At 37.8% G+C, this 21,875-nt stretch overlaps 1 protein-coding gene across 5 annotated transcripts in view; it reads left to right on the top strand.

The window, feature by feature from the left end:
• Window positions 1-21,875, top strand: part of alk (ALK receptor tyrosine kinase) — a 395,764-nt gene that overhangs the window by 140,056 nt on the left and 233,833 nt on the right. For all 5 annotated transcript variants that reach the window (XM_085143592.1, XM_085143587.1, XM_085143590.1 and 2 more), the window contains exon 2: window positions 7,564-7,674. In XM_085143592.1, coding sequence (XP_084999718.1) covers window positions 7,564-7,674 — 111 coding nt within the window. The remainder of the gene's footprint in view (window positions 1-7,563; window positions 7,675-21,875) is intronic.

Here is a 21,875-nt window from a genome sequence, read left to right as displayed (position 1 = left end):
TTATCCATTAACCTAATGCCTTTGGACTGTGGGAGGCAGCACAGGGAGGCACAGTGGTACACATGAAGGTTCCAGTCTTGCTGTGAGGGAACAATGCTAACCAGTGCAATATCATGCTTCCCATGGTGCAGGTGGTATCCCAGGGCTAACACCGAGAGGCATACAATCTCGCACTCACACTTCTCCACCTGTGTCCAGTTTTTCATTACCAGTTAACCTAACAGACTTGGGTTTGGACTGTGGGAGAAGAGTACTCTGAGGAGGAAACAGCTATCAGTCTGAGCTAAATAAAAGGCAGTTTTGATTATTTTTATTTTTTATGCCTACTATCAATTCTGCAACTATGTTGACAAGGTCTTAGAGCCCATCTGTGAGTACCACAGGGTCAGAAGTGCACTAGCCTCCTCATGCAGAAGGACTAAGGACGCTAGTGCTCAGAAAGTCTCACATTTGGAAACTTTTGATAATTTCTGATTGCTTCCTCGAGACAACAGTCCCAGCTATCAAACTCTGGTTGAAAGGATGCCTGTAGCTTCAGTATCCATTGTGGCAGCAGAAATTGGCTTCAGCCTTAAGAATAAAATGAGATCTGATTTGAAAAGTTGTCTGTCAGCAGAACAAATGTTGCCTCTGCAGCAACCTCCCTCGGTACATTTAATTATGTTCAAGCAAGCTATCCCGTTAAGTCCACTGAGTTCACATTCGCCTGTTTAGGTACAATGGCTGCAGTGTTTTAGTGCCTCGGATGTATCTGTAGAAAAAAAAAATCTTTTATCTGCTTTTTTGGGTTTTGAGAAGTAAGCTTTAGAATTTCTGTTTATCTTTTCTCTCCATGCCCTGATAAATGAAAACTTGTTACATAAAAAATGAAAATTAGAATGGCAGATGTAAATGACACTGAATTTTTTATGAATAATAAAGTAAAATAAAGGATAACGCATCAGCAGGTGCTAACCACTGCACCACTGTGCTGCGGTGCTTATGAGCAGCCAAATTAGCAGGCTAAACTACAATAATAAACCTAATGTTGTTTTACAAATTCTGCCATGCACACAGGATAATGTCATTAACATTTCTCTTAGAAGCTTCTGTTCTAAACAATTATTAATGCACTGGAACTTCTCCTCACATTGGCATATTTACTCACTACTTGAGCTATACCAACAAAGAAGAAAAGCCCTCGTGGGATGTGTGAAAGAAATCATTCTCAGAATAAGGTTGGGATGTCTCTGAGTGTCACCAGATGTCTCAAATTGATGTTGAAAATCAACAGCTGGCATTTTTTTTTTTTACTTCAATGCAAAATGCTACATGAACAGTCAAATGTGCATAAAGGAAAGAGGTCTGTATAATTAAACGTGTGCTTTTCATCATTAAATTACTCATCTCATGGCCACAAACTGTTCCAGCATAGCAAATGAGAGTGGAGAACTTTTTCTCCAACTTCAGATACCACTCTGTGACTGAACAAACCATTTTCATGCATTATTTGTGAATACTGGGCTGCCTGTTCAGAGGTGTTGCTGTATGTTTGACTAGTGTAGCAAAGCTTCAAAGAAAAAAAGGGGCTCAGTGTAAAACAGTAAAATCACTTTCTTTAATGAGCACCAGGGAAGCCCGTTGACACCTTCATTGTCATTGAGCAGCTCTTTATTCCCTGGGATAATGGTTTCACGCTGAAGGCTTATGATCCATTTCTTTGATAAAATCTTTTCACGTTGAGAGAAAAAACAGTGCTTTACCTTTACCGTCGCAATTCACGGTATACATGTCAAGTGAGTGGAGCATCTTCATCAGAAGGCATCCCTCTGATGGTACATCAGTGTTTGGTGTCTGGCATTGCTAGTATCTCGTCACATATTGTGAAAGCGTCTCAGCTCAATGCTAAATTTGTTACACGAACAAAGCAAGTATTTAATGGAGATAACCTTTGATATTTCTGTAGTCACATGATCTCAGTCAGCTAGACTAAGAAAAATCTGTTAAACTGCTCAGTTTCAAATGCAGTTAGGCGAATCTTAATTATAAGATTTGCCTGTCATTATGTCAGTCGTTTCTGCTCTGCAGGTAATAATTCATGCTGCTGTTTGGCTTTCAGTAATAGCTGACGAGAGGGAGAAGTGAGTTGATTTAGATTGGATCTTTCTCCAGAGAACAGGTTGCATTTTTGGAGGTCTTAAGGGTCGGTTTCATGGGCAGCACTTTAAGTTAATAAGCTGGATCAAACAGTTGCTTGCTTGTTTACAAGACAGGGTTTATGCAAAAACATATTAATGTACCAGCATCTTATGACAAATGCAAAAAGCCTCTTAGAAACAACTCATCTCCCACTTAAAGCTTACAGCAAACAGGGTGGGTGGCATTTTCACAAGAACACTTAGCTGTCGCTCCTTTTTTTAACCCTGTTTAACCTTGGTCGCTCGTTGTTAGAATGAGACTTAAGCCTTAGCAAAACATGACACCTGTATTAATGTAGCTGAAACATTTGAGAATAATTAAGTGTCGCCATACTCCTGTTTAAAGACCGTTTAATTAGGGATGTAGTATTTGCCTTGCCTCTGTTAGTAGAGGTCTGTGAATGACTGTGTATACACACACAGCGTTTTGGGATTGGCGAGAAACGTGTGTGGAATTCGGTGAAGGTCTTAATGAAAGTCAGAGTGCTTAGTGGACATGAGGGCTCCTCTGATGGAAATCAATGTGGTCTTTTGTAGCAGGGAGAGCAGCCAATTCCAGGCCTCAGCTGCCTGATGTGGTGTTGGCAGACTTTGACGAACATTTAATGACGCGTCACTGGGCTGGACAGGTAATCGATTTATTTAGGCAGTAATGTATGTATCCCTAGGTAAATCTTTAATTAATGGGCAAAAAGATGAGGACAATTGTGATGCAGAAGGCCAAAGAGCATGAAATTCCAACAAGGTAGAAGGGTGGCTTTCTCATTTCCCTTTCAATTAGCTGTTAGTGCTTCATACTCCAGCTGTTTTGCATTACGTTTAGATATGTCTTTGTTTAGCTTGATCTTCTCTAGACAAGATCTTCCATGGCCAGGAGTTTAACTGCTATTGTTTTTGTTTTGCAGTTAAAAGATAGGCATAAAATCCTTTACGCAACTTATTTCAGAGTATTAAAATTCTATATTCTTATATTCTGATGTGAATAAAAAAAGAAGTGGCTTGATCGCCAGTGCAAAAAAAAGTTGGCAACATGAACTTTCTCCTTATTAATAATCTGTGGAGGAATGTTTTAATTGGTATGTGGAAGGGGTGTGTCTGATTTATGTGTCTTCAGTGCCTGCTGGCTGGATAATAGCCTTCACTGTTTAAACTAACTTTGCTATAGTGGTGAGAAGCTGAGAGCTACACAATTTTAGTGTTTAATGTTTAAATGGTCTCTTCTTGTATGTAGTAAGAGAAGACATAAAGGGGGTTTGTGTGACAGAGGAGGATGCTGGGCATAGGACGGCCTCTAAAGTGAGCAGCTGAAAGAACAAGAAGATTGTAGAAGTTCCTAATTACCAAACATTCGGACAATTGCATTGAAACTTGGGACTGGACTGAACCACCAGCAGCACGGCCACTACGCCCAAAGACCACATTAGCCCTCTAAAACCTTGTGTGACTTACGCATTGGAAATGTCAATTTTTTCTGAGTGCAAACATTTCACAACCATGATGATTTTAGTGAAGGCCACACCAATTTGCAGGTCTGGCTGAGCCAAAGATCTACTGTCTGTATGCTTATCCTGCTTCCACTTTTCATGGGTAATTGGCTGCCTTTATGGACCCGTGCACTCCTCTGAAACAAAGGCCACAAGCACCACATACCTCATGTACAGGACTGTTCACTCAAAACAGTTTGCTGTTCCATTTGTTTCTCTACTATGTTTTAGTTCCCCATCATTAATGGATTTTGAAGGTATTTCAAAATCTCCACTTTAATCTCATTAAAACAAAAGTTGTGGTTCTGGATATTTGCAATTTTAATAGTAAAAGAAATAACATGGGTGTACACAACTAAGAGAGATGTATGTTTATGCATAGGCATGTCTCACTGACAGCTTGAGTCAAGCCTCATTGATAAATCCACTAAGCATTTAAAGGATTTTAGAGTGTGGGTGGGATAGAGTTAGATTGCTCACTGAGCTGAGATCTCTCTTCTCTGTTCCGTTCTCCAACTGTGTGCACAGCAGTTCATGTGTTTGTTATGCACCTAATTTTGTGGGTTCCCAAAAATAATTTTCTCTGGGAATTTGGAATAGTATTATTACAGTCATGTTAATTCATTTTAATTGCAATGGACCAAACAGATTTATAAAACTGATATATTATTTAAAGATTTACAAAAAAAATCATAAAAAGAGCATAGACTCACTCAGCTGCCAGACATACAGCTGTACCCTTGTTCTGACTAACGTATGAAACTTTCAGAATGCTTCAGCGAGCTCTGAATTTTTTTTACTTAATGAGATTCTGTTGGAAATTGAGAGTATGATACTGTTCATTTACAGTGAGTTCAAAATGTATTCTGACCCCTTATTTCTTATGTATGAGGTTTTATTTCACAGAGCCTTCAGCTGTAAAAGAACATTTCTGAGCTTTGCTGGTAGAAAAATTAATTGATTGAACATAGTTTAGAAAGCATGCACATTTATTCTTCATGTCTGTGTTTATCTCAATAACAATTTGGCCAAAAGATCATTTTAGAACTGACTTTATATTACAGCCAGTGCTAATTATATTATATCAGTATCCCTGTTACCTCATTCCATCTATACCATGATGCTACTGTTGCTACTTAACTAGTTAGCTCTGGAAACAAAAATCAATCGACAGTCAATATGACGATAGCGAGGGTGAATTTATTGAGAGCAGAAATGTCTTCGCGCTTAGAAGTACAACCAAGGACTTGCTTTGACAAAAGGGCAAAGACGACATGCATAGAGGGAAAAGAGGATATATAGCTTAGGAATAGTGTTACAAGAAGGGGAAAAAGGGAAATTATGCATCTTTGGTGGCTCTGTGGATGATAAAAAGAAAAAAAACAGAATTGTGGAAGTCAGCACCTGCTGAATTGTTTGAGGTTAAGCTGGAAGCAGAGGCATGTAATCAAAGGACACAGCGAGGAGGGAAAAAAAACAACATCTACTGCTCATAAAGCATAGGTAAGGCATTATAGCAGCTGAGTTATGTGACTGGACATGGGTGTTCCCTGCACAGTTGCACAATCTTTTGAAAGAGAAAATCCCCTTTTATAAAATGGACTAGAGTGAGTCGTGGTTCTACATGCTGACTGCAATAAAGAATAAACACAGGGCATGTTTGCAAGTGAAAATTAACTTGAGCTCCACTGGAAATAAATTGTTGCCTTCTTGCAGTACAATTGTTACTGTATATTGATTTTTGAAAAGTTTTTGTTGTTGAAAGTTCATTTCCATTTCATGTTTTAAGGTATATTCATATAGTTTTGAGCGATAAACCCATACTTCAGAAGTCCTCTGCACGGTGGGGAGTCATGCTAGAAGGATCACTTAATCACTTCAATTATCAGGCCTCTGTTACGTGGCTAGATAGAAGACACTTTTGAGTAAAAAGCAAATAAAACCTCACATGGAATGAACCAATAAATGCTAAAAGAACATTGAGCCCACAATGACAGCAACTTTATGTTCTGATGAGAAAGATATTGACATCTCTGATCAAAATTCTGAACGCTGTGTAGTGTGAACAACAGAGTCTGTAAATCATCTCTGATCATTGTCCTTGCAATGAAGCATAGTGGTGGCAGCTACTAAACGTACAGTAATTGTTCTCTGTAGCAGAGGTGTGTTGACTAGTCAGAATTAAGGGTGAACTGCAGCCAATCCAGAGATACTTGGAGAAAAAAAAATTGAGTTTATAGTTTACCACTCATCACTGCAGTTACCCAAAGCATACAGCTTAAGTGGCAAGCAATTTTGGGACAAGTCCCTGACTTCAGTTGTGTTGAATAATGCTCAAAGAAACTCCAAGAACTACAGTACATAATAACCATAATGCACAGGGCCACATTTGGTGAAAATCAAACAGCAGCATATGAGCAAAAATATGGAAACAGTAAGTGTTCAGTGTGTTCTATTACAAGTCTCATTCACCTTCATGTACCTAAGCATTTTTTCACCAACCTTCCATACTCTCCCTCTTTTGCGCTCTCTGCATCACCTGAGCCACAGGCGCCCCTATGCCTCATATCAATAGTTAAGCATGGTGGTGGAAAGGTGATGATTTAGGTTTTGCATCCAAATGACGTGGGTGACTTGCAGTCAGGAAATCACCCATAAACTTTTCTGTGTATTCTGCCACCTAAAGCTTGGCTGAAACTGGTTCACGCAACAGCACGATGATCCCAAGGATACCCGCAAATCTGCAGTAGAATGGCTGAAAAAGAGTTAAGGACATTTATGTTTAAGACCTTACATGGCGAGGCATCTGAAATATATGTGTTGTTGGTGAAGACCCTCAAAAAACCTAAACAATAGTCATATTAATGCAGTCTGCTTTAAATGTTAGTAGAAATCTTTCTGAGTAAGAAAACATGTTTAATATTATTCTGGTCTCCTTTTGGCTGAAGCCAACTGTAAACTATTTAGCGCAATGAAAGTCAGCGTATACAATCAATCGCTCTTTAAGGCTCATTTGAAATGACTGCAGGATTTATGCAGGGGTCTCCTTTTTAGGCAGCAGTGTATTGGTCTGTGACTTTGTAGTAATTACCCATGGACTAAGGACAAAGTGAAAGAGGGAGAGCGTGTGTGTGTGTGTGTGTGTGTGTGTGTGTGTGTGTGTGTGTGTGTGTGTGTGTGTGTGTGTGTGTGTGTGTGTGTGTGTGTGTGTGTGTGTGTGTGTGTGTGTGATGGCATCGTTGGAAGATAGGGGGTACATAAAGTGGGAGAGAAAGTTTTTGCATCTACTTTACAGTATCACGCTTCTATTCGATCTTGCAATAATTAGTCTTTGAGTTTAGAAGGTGAAGACAGAGTCAAACAAAATTAGTCAAATCTGCCTACAGGTAATTATGCAGTCTATTGATATCCAATAACCAATTCATATGGCTCCTTGGACCTTCATACTATCACTCCAGTTCACTCTGTACCAAAACTGCAGATGCTTTGTTGACATAAAAATGGTGAAGTTTACAATGGTTATTTATTTAGTGAAATGCCTCAGTGTATTTTATTATTGTTGCAGAAACTCCAGTAATAGTTGGTGATTCAACTATAAGACTTTCACTTTCCTTTTCAGCTTGTCTGCTAGAAAAAAAAGACTCAGCCTGTACAAACGGTTCATCAAAATAGTTTTTAGTTTAAAAAGGCAAGATCATACAGCGTTTACAAATTTTAATGGAGGAAGCAGACTTATGACTAAGCTGGACTAATAAAGCAAAAGGGAGTGCAACGTGGATGCTAAATCAGTGCCAGAAATTAAATAAACAAAGCAATGAACTGTATTTTACTGAATTTCTTAACATAGTCATTCTTTGCAACATGTACTCTGAAAGTAAAATGAGGATTTGCTATTTTTGCAGGTGAGCCACTGAATGGTAGGACTGCTCCTGGGATTCCTAAAGGATACTGGAGCTTCTCCTGGATAGCTGAGGACAACCTCAGTTTTCCCAGTGACTCAGTTCCTATTTCAGGTAAGTGGGGTTTTGTCAGCCCTCCTCAAACAGACCACAGATCTCTGTTCCCAGTTGTCCTCAACACCTGGCGTCAGCTTTCCCTCAGCACACATTAAATCTCTGTCTTGTCTGCTCTCTACAAGGCACAAAATTGAGATTTTGTTAAAGATAAACACGTATTTATTCTTGAATTCACACACTCACACACACACACGCATCATCTGTGAGGTGTTACATTTCTTACAGGTGAAATTACAGCAGAGATGAAATGAAACAATGCATATAAAAAAATACAGTTCTACATAAGCAGTTTAATTAAGACATTTAACACAAGTTCAAAACCTAGAAAAAGCTTGAAAGAGTCTTTTTTGAAAAATGTCTTTTTTTATTTGAGATGTGCTAATTTCAGTTGGCTGATACAATATCTTGGTTTGTTTTTTCTAAGTGTGACCTACAGATTCAAATTTTTTACCAGTTCTTATTGTCTTTCTAACAACTATATCTTATAGTATATACAAGCAAAAGTAAACTTGCACACTAGAAAAAAGCTAATTCCAGGCCCTGGCTGGTTAATCAGTGTGTCTCTAGTAAAAATGTACATGTAGCCAGGTTGTTTTTTGGTATAAAATAAAATGTAAAATTCTCTTCCATATAAATGTAATGGAAGAGAAATGGGACTAAAATATCTAGCATGAGTCTTTGAAGAAGGCTTAATTTTAAATAATCCACCCATAAAATGGCTAAAAAGTGTTTTTTATTAATAAGTGAACTCGATGTGTAGAAATTAATTAGAACTTTGAAAAGGTTTGCTCTATATAAATAAAACAGCAATGTCAAATAATGAAAATCAATTTCTTTCTCTTTTAATCCTGAAAGCAGCGAGGCGTAAAGAATTATTTCTTTCAGATTTATTTAAAATGGCAAAACTGTTGAGACCTTTGAAGCTTTAATAAACATAAAAACAGATGCTGCATGTGAAATGAACTTTGAAAGACACGTACACAGTGAAGGAAACATAGTCTTATGTACTTACAACTAAGATACTGTATGCAATAAAACAGATATGCTAACATGGGATATTATAATGGATGGCTTTATCTATTTATTTTTTTGTCTTTTGATGTGGAACATGTCTTAAAAAGTCATTAACAGCATTAAACATTCAATCTTGTCATAGACATCACTAAGCCTTAAAGCTGTGTTAGTAACAGATCTGCAGTCTGTTTAAAAAAAAAAAGAGTTTTCACAGGGCAGTTTGGACTTAAGTATACACTTACTGCCTCCATAGAAACTTAGAGGGTAAGTAATAGCCATGTGTTGATAATCACATGAACTTCACTAACTCGTCATCAGAAAGTGTGGCCACTTGAGACATTAAAACAATGAACTGCAAAGCAAACAATTTGCACTGGAGTGCACCAGCCTGCAAATTCACGCAAAGATCAAACCATTCTGTTTGGGATCAATTAGCATGTTAATTTTATAACAGTACCATAAGAAAAGACTAAACAAGTATGGTTCATTTGGAAGGGTAGAAAGCTTCTTTCTAAAAAGAACATGACTGCATGGCTTCATGTATGATGCAGAGGAACATGTTTGGTAAAACCAGAACACAGCATATCAACGAAAACACCTCCCAGCAACTGTCAGGCACAGTAGAATCAGGTGTTGTAATAGTGTGCAGAGAGCTGTGCATAAATGCAAACCTACGAACCTCGATGAACTGAAACAACGCTTTAAAGAAGAGCGTGCCAATTCCTCCGCAATGATGTGAAGTCCTACAGAAAACCATTCTTCAAATTATTGAGACAGTTGCTCTACAATCTACTTGATCAGAGTATACTCTGTGTACTTTATACTAGTTTTAAGGTGAAAACATGCCTTTTCACATCATTGTACTTGCATATGAAGCAGTGTACTGCTTTGCTGCTGGATTGGATATACTCAGAGCTGATAATTTTAAATTGATTTCACAGACACAATTACAATCACTATTTTGTAATTCCTGACACACATTTTAAAATAATCTCAAATATAATGTCATGTAAATCTGCTCAAGGGCCATAATTGATTAACCATTCCTTTATTTGTACAAAATCTGTGTGTGACAAAGGCTAAGAGGTTTACCCACTCCACTATTCATTCTCAAGGATCCTTCAGGACCCTTGTTAATGACTTTAATTAGTCATGTTTTGTAAACAAGAAGAAATTAAGTGGGTTTATTTTGGCATTATGTTTAAAATTAGCTAATCATAGTTCAAAAGCAAGCTTTTAGTGGGCCAATCAGATCTGAAGAGATGGCAAGAGAGGAAGAAGAAAAGAGTCATTTTTTAAGACCATATCAATGACACTGGCCTCAAAGGTCGGTTTTCTGTGCTGAAGCCATTCTAAATGTAAAATGTTTGAATGAATAAAAACACAGTTTCTTGCAGCTGTTGTCTTAGAGCATCAGTCAAAGCTGATGCTGAGACAGCAAACCCAAAAGTGACTTTGAAAAGTGATCTAAAGATGTCAGAGTTCAGTATTACATCACTTGGTGTGCGCATCTGTGTAACCCTTTAGGCGCTTGTGTGCATCCTTGTCACATCAACCCATTCGCATCACTCGGAGGTGACGGCTCCAGCAAGATTTTTTTTTTGCCCATTTCCAGCCATCCTGGAGGGTTGGAGGTCATCCTGTAAGTGATGATTCAAACTCCCAATAGCACCAAACTGTCACCCAGCTGTTTATGAAACACATCTTTGACAGTGGATCTCTGGGACCATGCTTCAGCTGCTCGTGTCTCTGACAGTCCACAGTGAACCTGACTGAACTGGTGTCAGTTACACAACAGATTGCCATACTGTTTTTGAATCAATCAGCCTGTCATGGACACAGCCAACTACATTTTTCTGCTATTTCATGCAATGACAGCTCTGACCTATTGTCTCTAGTATGTTAACAAGCCCAGAGAGGGTTTATTTTTATTTTTCTGTATGGTGATTAGTGAAGTGGGATTGGCTGGAGCAGGAAGGCTTACATCTGGGCAGTAAAAGCTTGATGATTACAAATGCTGATGTAGAGTAATGGTGAGCTTCAGTGAAACAAATTAAATGTTGATTGAACAGACAAGAACAAATGTACACTTTTACTAGTACTCGTTATAATGCATTGTATTCTGTCAGTATATGGGCATTCTTTCCTTCCTATTTGTTCTTTGTATTTCATTTCTTGGAGAGATTACATTTTTAAAAGCCAACAGGAGTCATGACTCTTTGGTTCTTCAGATAAATCTCCCAGGGACTTTTAAAGATTGGCTGGTTTTATATTGTGTAACATAGCATCAGAGGGTGCTGAGAAAAGGTTTGAGAGAGGACAAGTCACAACAACATGGCACGGTGAACTTGGCTGTAGGCTGCAGCGATAGATCTCTGCTCTCCCTACAGCATCTGCTGTCCGCTGGCATTTATTACCTACCACAAAAGCCAAAAGCACAGAGCGACTGGACCTACGCCACCATACTCTCCCTCTCTCGCTCTCTCTGCATCGCTGCTTCGATTAGCAGCTTTAGCTGCAAAGATACAGGGCAACTCATCTTCCTTGTTAGGAATTTCAGTGCTGGTAAACGGATTTTATTGCCCCACTGTGTCAGTGATGTCAATAACGTCACAGCCCTCAGTCTTGAAGTCTTTCCTGCTTCCCATCAACATTTATGTCCTTCAAAAATGGCAGCAGGAACTGACCATAGCCATATTCTCTTTTGCTAAAACCTTCCCATATGCCGTCTTTATCACTTTAGACCTGTTCTCTTCATGGAGATGGATTGTCCTGCATCAGCTGTGCCTGCCAGCTGTAACACAGGCATTCAGATGGATGCTAGCCACTTGAGGAGTTGCTGTGCTCCACAATGGAACATCTGCCTCACTCAGCTGGTAGTGCTGTTCTTGTGTAATGAGACACAGCGCTGGAATAAAACACATTTGCAAAGGCAGAGGGTTATAAAGGATACAGCACTGGAGCAGGCGCTTAAATGTGGCTGCCTCTTGGAGTCATATCATTTAGCCTTTCCAACCCCTACTACTTGGTGCACTGTTTTATTTCCACAGCTATTTAAAGTGGTGAAGTGCATGGAGTTAGGCTCCTCTGAGCATTTGTTTAAGTGTAGAAGTCATCCAAACAAATTTTTAAAAAAAGTTCCTCCAGTCTTCATGCAAGGGATATCTAGATACATTGTAGATTCCAGGATGAGGCAAAACTATAGTTTAGTATCACATTCAAGACCCATTAGAATTTTTTTTTATTGAGGTAACACACAAATCACATCAAATCTTTAACACCAGCTCTTAGTATCTCGCTCCTCACGAGACTAAAACCTCATTAGTCTCACACACACTGTTTTCTGAACACTTTCCTCCCTCTTTTTAACTCCAGACTCAAAACTCACCTATTCACATTAGCCTATTCCACATAAATTTTCCATCCTGCTACTTTAATTTATTTTATTTATTTGCTCAATGTTTTATCCTTATTATTTTGTAAATGGTTATGTTTGTTGTTGTTATTGCTTGTGTACAGTGTCCTTGAGTGTTTTGAAAGGTGGTTTCTTTCTAAATAAAATGTATTATTGTTATTATTATTATTATTAAAGTGGATATTATGTCTAATAGCTAGGAAGTAGTGAACCTGCCAGGATGCTGTTTATATTAGAGCCAGAAAACCATTTAATATTGTGGCTGCGACTTCAGACTTCTCACCTCATTCCTCATCTCCTGAACAAAAGTCACACAAAAACGTGCACAAACATGCTCATTTATTCTCAATATTTTTACAATTACTTTTATGTCATCAGATTAGAAATGTGACCCTCCCATATCCGGATAGCTAACAAGAGCCAGCTAAACAACAATTGTTATACGCTAACCTTATGCTAGCTAATGTTAGGCATGAGTATTGTAAAAACTACAGGTGGGAATCACCATATATCCCACGATACAATATTATCATAATACTTAACGCACGATACGATATTATTGCAATTTTTAAAAATATTTTGCGATATTCAGATTCTGTACATAAAGGTAAACTTTATCAATATTCATTTTATCTAATATCAAAGTCTCACACTCAGTCTTTCTCTCATTTCAGTCAGATTTATTGTTGAAAAACTGAACGGTTTGTATTACAGTCTAGTCCAACTTAACTGAATGCAACCATCTGGTACAATTATAGCTATTCTGAACTATGCAATTTATGACAACTATGCAGCCCATTCAGCAAATAAAGAATTTGAAAGTAAATTAATTCAATTCAATTCAATTCAATTCAATTTTATTTATATAGCGCCAAATCACAACAAATGTCGCCTCAAGGCGCTTCATAGATACAGAGAAAAGCCCAACAATCATATGACCCCCTATGAGCAAGCACTTCGGCGACAGTGGGAAGGAAAAACTCCCTTTTAACAGGAAGAAACCTCCGGCAGAACCAGGCTCAGGGAGGGGCGGCCATCTGCTGCGACCGGTTGGGGTGAGAGAAGGAAGACAGGATAAAGACATGCTGTGGAAGAGAGACAGAGATTAATAACAGATACAATTCAATACAGAGAGGTCTGTTAATACATAGTGAGTGAGAAAGGTGACTGGAAAGGAAAAACTCAATGCATCATGGGAATCCCCCGGCAGCCTACATCTATTGCAGCATAACTAAGGGAGGATTCAGGGTCACCTGGTCCAGCCCTAACTATATGCTTTAGCAAAAAGGAAAGTTTTAAGCCTAATCTTAAAAGTAGAGATAGTGTCTGTCTCCTGAATCCAAACTGGAAGCTGGTTCCACAGAAGAGGGGCCTGAAAACTGAAGGCTCTCCTTCCCATTCTACTTTTAAATACTCTAGGAACAACAAGTAGGCCTGCAGAGCGAGAGCGAAGTGCTCTAATAGGGTGATATGGTACTACAAGGTCATTAAGATAAGATGGGGCCTGATTATTTAAGACCTTGTATGTGAGGAGCAGGATTTTGAATTCAATTCTGGATTTAACAGGAAGCCAATGAAGGGAAGCCAAAACAGGAGAAATATGCTCTCTCTTTCTAGTCCCTGTCAGTACTCTTGCTGCAGCATTTTGGATTAACTGAAGGCTTTTCAGTGAGTTTTTTGGACATCCTGATAATAATGAATTGCAGTAGTCTAGCCTGGAAGTAATAAATGCATGAACTAGTTTTTCAGCGTCACTCTGAGACAGGATATTTCTAATTTTAGAGATGTTGCGCAAATGGAAGAACGCAGTCTTACATATTTGTTTAATATGTGCGTTGAAGGACATATCCTGGTCAAAAATGACTCCAAGGTTCCTCACAGTGTTACTGGAGGCCAAGGTAATGCCATCCAGAGTAAGAATCTGGTTAGATACCATATTTCTAAGCTTTTCAGCGCCGAGTACAATGACCTCAGTTTTATCTGAGTTAAGAAGCAGAAAGTTAGTGGCCATCCAAGTCTTTATGTCTTTAAGACATTCCTGCAGTTTAACTAATTGGTGTGTGTTATCTGGCTTCATGGACAGATAGAGCTGGGTGTCATCTGCATAGCAGTGAAAATGTATGCTATGTCTTCTAATGATGCTGCCTAGGGGAAGCATGTATAATGTAAACAGAATTGGTCCTAGCACCGAACCCTGTGGAACTCCATAATTAACCTCAGTGTGTGAAGAGGACTCTCCATTTACATGCACAAATTGGAGTCTATTAGATAGATATGATACAAACCACTGCAGTGCAATACCTGTAATACCTACAGCATGTTCTAATCGCTCTAATAGAATATTATGGTCAACAGTATCGAATGCTGCACTAAGGTCAAGAAGGACAAGCACAGAGATGAGTCCACTGTCAGAGGCCATAAGAAGATCATTTGTAACCTTCAATAAAGCTGTTTCTGTGCTGTGATGAACTCTGAAACCTGACTGAAACTCTTCAAATAAACCATTCCTCTGCAGATGATCTGTTAGCTGTTTGACAACTACTCTTTCAAGGATTTTTGATATGAAAGGAAGGTTGGAGATTGGCCTATAATTAGCTAAGACTGCTGGGTCTAGAGATGGCTTTTTGAGTAAAGGTTTAACTGCAGCCACCTTGAAGGCCTTTGGTACATAGCCGATTATTAGAGATAGGTTGATCATATATAAGATCGAAGAATTAATCAATGGCAGGACTTCTTTGAGCAGTTTTGTAGGAATGGGGTCTAAAAGACACGTTGATGGTTTGGAGGAAGTAATTATTGAAGTTAACTCAGAAAGATCGATTGGAGAAAAAGAGTCTAACTTAACATCAATGGAACTAAGAGTAGCTGTAGATAATATTACATCTGTGGGATGATTATTGGTAATTTTTTCTCTAATGATAAAAATTTTTATTTGTGAAGAAGTTCATGAAGTCATCACTAGTTAACGTTAAAGGGATGGTTGGCTCAACAGAGCTCTGACTTTTTGTCAGCCTGGCTACAGTGCTGAAGAGAAACCTGGGGTTGTTCTTATTTTCTTCAATCAGTGATGAGTAGTAAGCTGTTCTGGCTTTGCGGAGGGCTTTCTTATAAAGCAACAAACTATTTCTCCAGGCTAAATGATGATCCTCTAAATTTGTGACACGCCATTTCCTCTCCAGATTACGAGTCATCTGCTTTAGGGTACGTGTTTGAGAATTAAGTCTAAATTTAAATTTGTCTAAATTTGTAAATTAAGACAAAATATAATTTTACATTAAATAAAAAAGTTTTAAACTTAATTAAAATAAAACAAAACAAAATATCGATTTTTGCTGTCCCTGTATCGATACATTATTAGGAAACAAAATATCACGATACTACACAGTATCGATTTTTTCCCCCACCCCTAGTAAAAACCATACTTTCCCTGTGGCAAACAGTTTGATATTGCACAATGGTTAATTAATATGTCACATATGAGCTATCACATCTTTATTTACTCAGCATCAAAGACCAGCAGCAATAAACACACTTATAAAAACGTTTCACTTATGCCAGTGAATAGAAGCTAACAGAGGCTAACAGTAGTTAACAGCGGCAAAAACAGCGGCGCTACTGTTAGTTCAGCATATGATGAACAACCTGCCTCAGTATGGCACTGAGCCATAATGGACTCCTTTCACACAGGTTTACAGCCTCTTCCAAAGTAAATAAAGGCTGATGGGTTAGGGTTAGGGTCTTCTCACCCATGATTAATAGCTGAGGTAAAGATACAGCCACCATAGCTGGGATTAGGCACTTGAATAGTGAGGGATAATACAACAGAACTCAGTTCACTGGAATCTACTGACTTTAGTGGTGAAAATTTCAAACACTTTAATTTTAAGTGGGTAAAAGCATTGTCAAATTATTTATCCTCGTGGCCTGTGGTGCTGCCTTCTCTAGAATGTTTTAGTGTGATTTATTATTTGATATTAAACTGGTACATAGCTTGTGGTAAAAAAAACAAACAAAACAAAAACAAAAAAACATTTGAAGCACTACTGTTTTTTATGTATTAGCTATACTGAAATCAATTTTATGTGGGGAATATTTTTTTTCTAAAAAAATACACCCACCAACTAAGACAGTATGCTGCTGGTTACATCCACTTAAAGACTGTCACTCTTTATGCAGCCTTTTACCTGACTTGATTTCTAAATGCTTTGTGGCAGACAGACTTTTCAGCATCTGTCATGTAGGAACAGCAAATATGCAAATGGTTACTACGGTATTGTTTTTGGGAGTCAGTGGCAATTGACTTATTGTGTCTCTGAAGGATGAGTATGTGTAGCTATAAATTGTATTTCACTGGCATCTGACCGCAGTCTATGCTTCTGTTGCAGCTTTTTTTTTGGTTGGTCATTTGTGGGCTGCTCTAAATAATGGGACCAATTTTAAAATTGGAGTGGATAAAAACAAGGGGTCTGTCATGGGTGGAAATTCAATGACCAAATTAACAGGGTTTGCTGGCAGATGTGCTGCTGTTGTTTACAATTGCTTTGGCTTGCTATTGAATTATGAGACACTCACAAGCTGTTATGATTTTAAAAATCTACTGTAACGCAAAGGGTTTTTTATGGGTTTGGGTTTTGCTATTTTTTCTCTATCTGCAGAGAGTTTATTGTGAAGAACCTCTCTTGACCCCCTGCTAGCTTGTCACCATTGTAGTTTTGAAAAGTGGATGCTATGGATGAAGCAAGGGAATAAGTAAAAAAGGAATGGGTTTTCTGACATTTGACTTTGATCCCTTCTAATCCGGGATCAGTAACTGTCGCATGCAGTTGAGCGAAGAAATACATATGAGTTAACCACTTTTACCTTCATAGTTCTAGATGTTCTCTCTTCTGTTTGCTTACTGTAAATAAGCAAGTCACATCAAAAATGTTACTGTTAAAAAAAGAACTTTGAAAAGTACTCATTTGTTTTGGGACTTGTTGTTTTCAAGTCAGATTAGGAAATAGAAAAAAAAAACAAGCAATATGGGTTACAGATTTTTAATTTATTTCTAATCCCTGTTGCATCTTCTGTTTGTCAAAAATCACTTGCCACACATCCATTCATATGTATATATTTTACAAAAGGCTCCTGCTTGCATGATAGGAACTTAATTTGCTTCAAATGCAGATGCCATTAAACAGTCAAATGGATACATAAATAAGCTCAGCCAGACAGAATCTCATTGTAATCAGGAAATAAACATATCCATCATGTCAATTAAAGGGTTTCATGGGGAGATTTGTCAGCACAGTTACAGCTCTCTAGCCACAAAGAGACATCCATTGTTAGATGTAATTTGCTTGATGTCTGCACTTCTGTGCAAATACAGCATCTCATATTTTTTCCCTAGTATTTGATCAAATAGCGCTGCGCTGCTGGGAATTCAGTAGTTAATCTATATAGAAAATTAAGAAGGCCGGAGTTGGCTCACATCTCTCTGACCTTGAGCTGTGTACCACAAAGCATCACTGAATCCATGCTTTGTTTGATAAGTAAGGTCAGGGTCATAATGTTGTGACAGGCTCATTAAGCAGTCACACAACATTGTTAACAGATTCAGTACCGCTGGCAACTCTGGGAATGCTCTGCTTGATTACCAGTAGCCCTAAGATTCACTCTTGTCTGTTTAGATTTTTTTTTAATTAATTAAATATCTTTAGTACATTCAAGCACACACATATTAAATTCATTAAGATCAATTTCTGGCCTTGTTTACAATGATCTCCTAACTTTGATCAACTTCCTTTACAGGCTAAATAAATTACAGGAAGTAATATTGATTCTGTTGACACTGTCAAGCCATCATTGCGTAAAAGATTTAACTTTCTCATAGGTAAATTTACAATGGGTAACTAGTGACTTGCTTGAGTCATTCATCAGCATCTCATTTTTTTACACTTATCATTCAAAGGTGCAAGTTCATATATTCAATGATTAAACAGGAGGGGGAAAAATTAGACTCCCCTTTGTACTGTGTAAAACTGAAACCACTGTTCCAGATTAATAACATTTTAATGCAAATGTCTTGTGTGTATTTAGAAGCTGTTTAAAATTAATCATCCGTTGATTAATCAACAGATCATGTTTTCAAGTCTGCATGGTGATTGACATTTTAAAGGCAAATTAGTTTGCTGAGTGTGGTTAACGTTGGCAGTGCTACCAAAAAGCATGTGGAAAAAAGTTTGGGCCACACCTCATAATTGTAAAATAAAATAAAAGTGTATAAAATCTAGGACCGAGCCATGCAGTCTGCCTTTACAAATATTTGTAAAAGAGTGACCGTTCAAAAAGCATGATTTGTGAAATTTCTTTTATACTTGAAATACGATAAAATGTGAACATGTTTATGAACCATAGCAATTCAGCCATGAAGTGGCAGACCAAGGCCATGTCCACACTAATAGGTTTTTGTTTGAAAACGCGTCTTTTTCTCTTCGTTTTGGCCTTCTGTCCACAAGGAGATGCCGTTTTTGGTCAAGGAAAAGGCAGCGTTCTGAAAACGCTCTCCAAAGTGGATACATTTGACAACGCCGTTTTCGCATCGCAGTGTGGACAGTGAACGCGGAGCCTTTTCGAAAACGATGACACATTTTAGTCATGTGATGCAGTCATGTGACCAATTAAACTAAGATAGCAGAGGGCATTATACAGCAGTTGTTTTGTTTGCTCTCAATCTATCAATGATTAATATCAGTCTGTACATGCTCCAGATAACTTTTCTTCAAATTCTTTAATTCTCACTCGCTTTTGCAACTTTGTACTTGTGTGTTACTCGCAGCAACAACTCCACCTCATTGTTAGTCCATTTAAAAAACTCAGTGCTTTTCCTCTACATTTTGCTGCGATGTTTCAAAGAGACGGAAAGTAAATAAATGGCAGACAGAAATGCGCAGTAAGCGTTTTCGACCGTTTCAATTTGCATGCACAACTCTGTGAAAACGGCTGAAAATGATCGTGTGGACACGGAGCGTTTTCAGACGAAAACGCCGTTTTCAAATTTATCCGGCTAGTGTTGACGTGGCCCAAGTAAAGTTACAGAGCAGGCTCACCAAATGCTGAGACATCTAATGTAAAAGTCACCAATGCTCTGCTGACTCAGTAACCACAGTACAGGGAGTTCCTTCTCTGGGATTAATATCAGCACAAAAACTGTAAACTGGAAGCTTCATGGGATGGATTTCTATGGCTGTAGGTGTGAGTTATAGGCGCCCCAGTAATTTGGTGCATATAGCATACATCAATTACTGCACTAGCATGTAGCTATTATTTGTCTTAATTTGAATCTTGCTTGGACAAATTCATTTTCCAACAGGAAGGGAGAGCAGTAATTTCCTCGACAACAGCAGGACTGCTTTGTTTATTTGTAAAATGTGAATATTATACACCACAAAAAATTCTACTGCAGGCTAGTGAGGATAGCAACAAATCCTTACTGCACTTACAATAGATTTTTATGCATTAAACACACAAGTTTCCACAAACTAATTGCAGCGTGCTATTTCAAGGTTATCAAGGTTAGTTTGGTTCTGCCTTTGAATGTACTTGATAATCTTTCTTAAAAAGAAGTGGGATGCAAGAAGCACTAATTGGTCATTTAGGCATCACAGAAATACGGTCTTTAAACATTCTCTGTAGATTTACATCTGTAAAGCCCATGATGCTTTATTGCTTCACGCTGTTGTATCCAAAGCATCCCCCCATAATCTCGGGGGTATTGCTATTCATAGATTGTCTTTAATGATCAACAAAGCCTGTTTGTTCCTGAGCCCTTCCTGACCTTCAAAGTACAAGGTTTGAGTAACCAAGAACAAAAAAGACAATGATATTGTGATTGTGACTGGGATACATGACCGATTTAATTACATTCAGTTAAGTTGAACTTAATGGAGTGTAGATCAGAGAGAATAGAAATTAAACCTTTTGAAATGGAATAACTGTGGTGGCACATGGGAGCTGTTTTGATTGAACTTCCATTTTACTTCAAAACAAGCTGAACTATTGGATTACTTAATCATGCCATAAAGCACTACGGGTATTTTCACTGACAAGTCACTACATATGACAGCTAGAATGAATTCATTTTTTAATTGCTCCATAACAAATATTTGTAAATGCTTTACAGATTCCTTGATCACACTGAATAATCACTTATAAAGATGGTTAATTTTGTTTGTTTTAAGCACTTATAGATGTGCAAGATGACTTTTATTGAAAATGGGCTCCAAAATAGGTCCAGATTTTATTTTGTTTTATTTTTTTTATTTTTGCCTGTCCCGTTTGGTTCTTTAGCTATCAGAATTATTGTCCGAGGGCCAAGAAAGATGCCCAACGGATTTACTTTACCAAGTGGATCATCACAGCCTTGCCATATTGGGCCATTTGATTGACCTTTGTTATTATTATTTATTTATTTTTATATTTTAAGGATAGCGAGCCTTTATGATGCATCCACTCTTCTACCACGTGTCTGTGATCTTCACAAATAGAGGTACATTTCACCTGAGTTATTTAAAACCTGTGCCTCTTTGAAGTCATGACTGAGAAGCTGTTATTTTACTTTTACTTTTTTTTCCCCAAATGGAAATACTGATTAAGCACATAAATTCTTGAGATAAATTCTGAGATATTACTGTTTAATATTGAACATCTGATTCAAATTCAGTCTGCACTTCTAGCAATTATGCTGTGCTCTGGGACAAATCAAGTATTAAAATGAACTTTTTAACACAAATATTTTTCGTCACAAATCTGCTCCTAAGTAACCATAGATATTTTTTTCTGGGAGAAAGGAGGAGAAGGGATTTTGTGAATGATGCTTAGCTTTTCAATAAATAGCTCTTGTTTTAGAATAACCTTTGCCGTAACTTCAAATAGTTACGGGCGGGTTGGTTGGTTAAACCAAAGAATGAGTGAACCATTAAAGCCACGTCCACAGTGATTTGGCAAGTCATCGGTTCTTAATCACTTTGCTCATGCAGGAGGTGGGCGGAATTGGATGACAAGTCCAGATCTTGCTCACCACAGGTGAATCAAATCTTTCATCCCCAATTGGCAGCACACGCTGCCTGGCTTGTCAATGTGCCAAGCGTATTTCTGCATACATGAATATTAGTATGATATCCAGTGGTCAAAAAATATGAGCAGCTCTGAAACTTTGAGAAAATATGCAAATGTTTTCCTGAAAAGGTTTTTTTTTACTTTATTTTGATTTTTATATATATATTATGTAAGCCTGAATATATTTCAATATTTTTCATCAGAACATACTGCCGTTTCATAGTGCATTTCCAATGTCCAATCCAGTATTCATAAAAAAGCTACAGACGCCATTATTAATAGTATTATGACCTATATTTCAATTCACAAAAATAGGCAATATGAGTTCTTCAAGTTGTGTGTGTCCACACTGATTGGGTTGTACTCAAAATATCACACAAAAACACATTTTTTTATACCCTATGTTCTTTTGACTTCTTACGCCTTATGAGCTTGAAATAAGAATTAAAGGGACTGCTCAACCAAAATAAATGAGGACTTTAAAAAAATGCAAATTTAAAAAAAAAAAAAGTATTTCAGTTATACCCACAATCATTAAGTGTCCCTATTGGTTTAATTCTGTGCATTACTGAGTCATACTGCATAGCAGATGGTATGTTTAATATATTGCATGAAGCATGAACTTACAGAAGGATGACTGTTATATAAATAGACTGCGATTTACTGTCTGTTG

Source organism: Neolamprologus multifasciatus, chromosome 19 (assembly GCF_963576455.1).
Source record: "Neolamprologus multifasciatus chromosome 19, fNeoMul1.2, whole genome shotgun sequence".
Lineage (NCBI taxonomy): Eukaryota > Metazoa > Chordata > Actinopteri > Cichliformes > Cichlidae > Neolamprologus > Neolamprologus multifasciatus.
The sequence above is the reverse complement of the archived record's forward strand: the minus strand, read 5'-3'. Positions and strand labels throughout refer to the sequence as shown.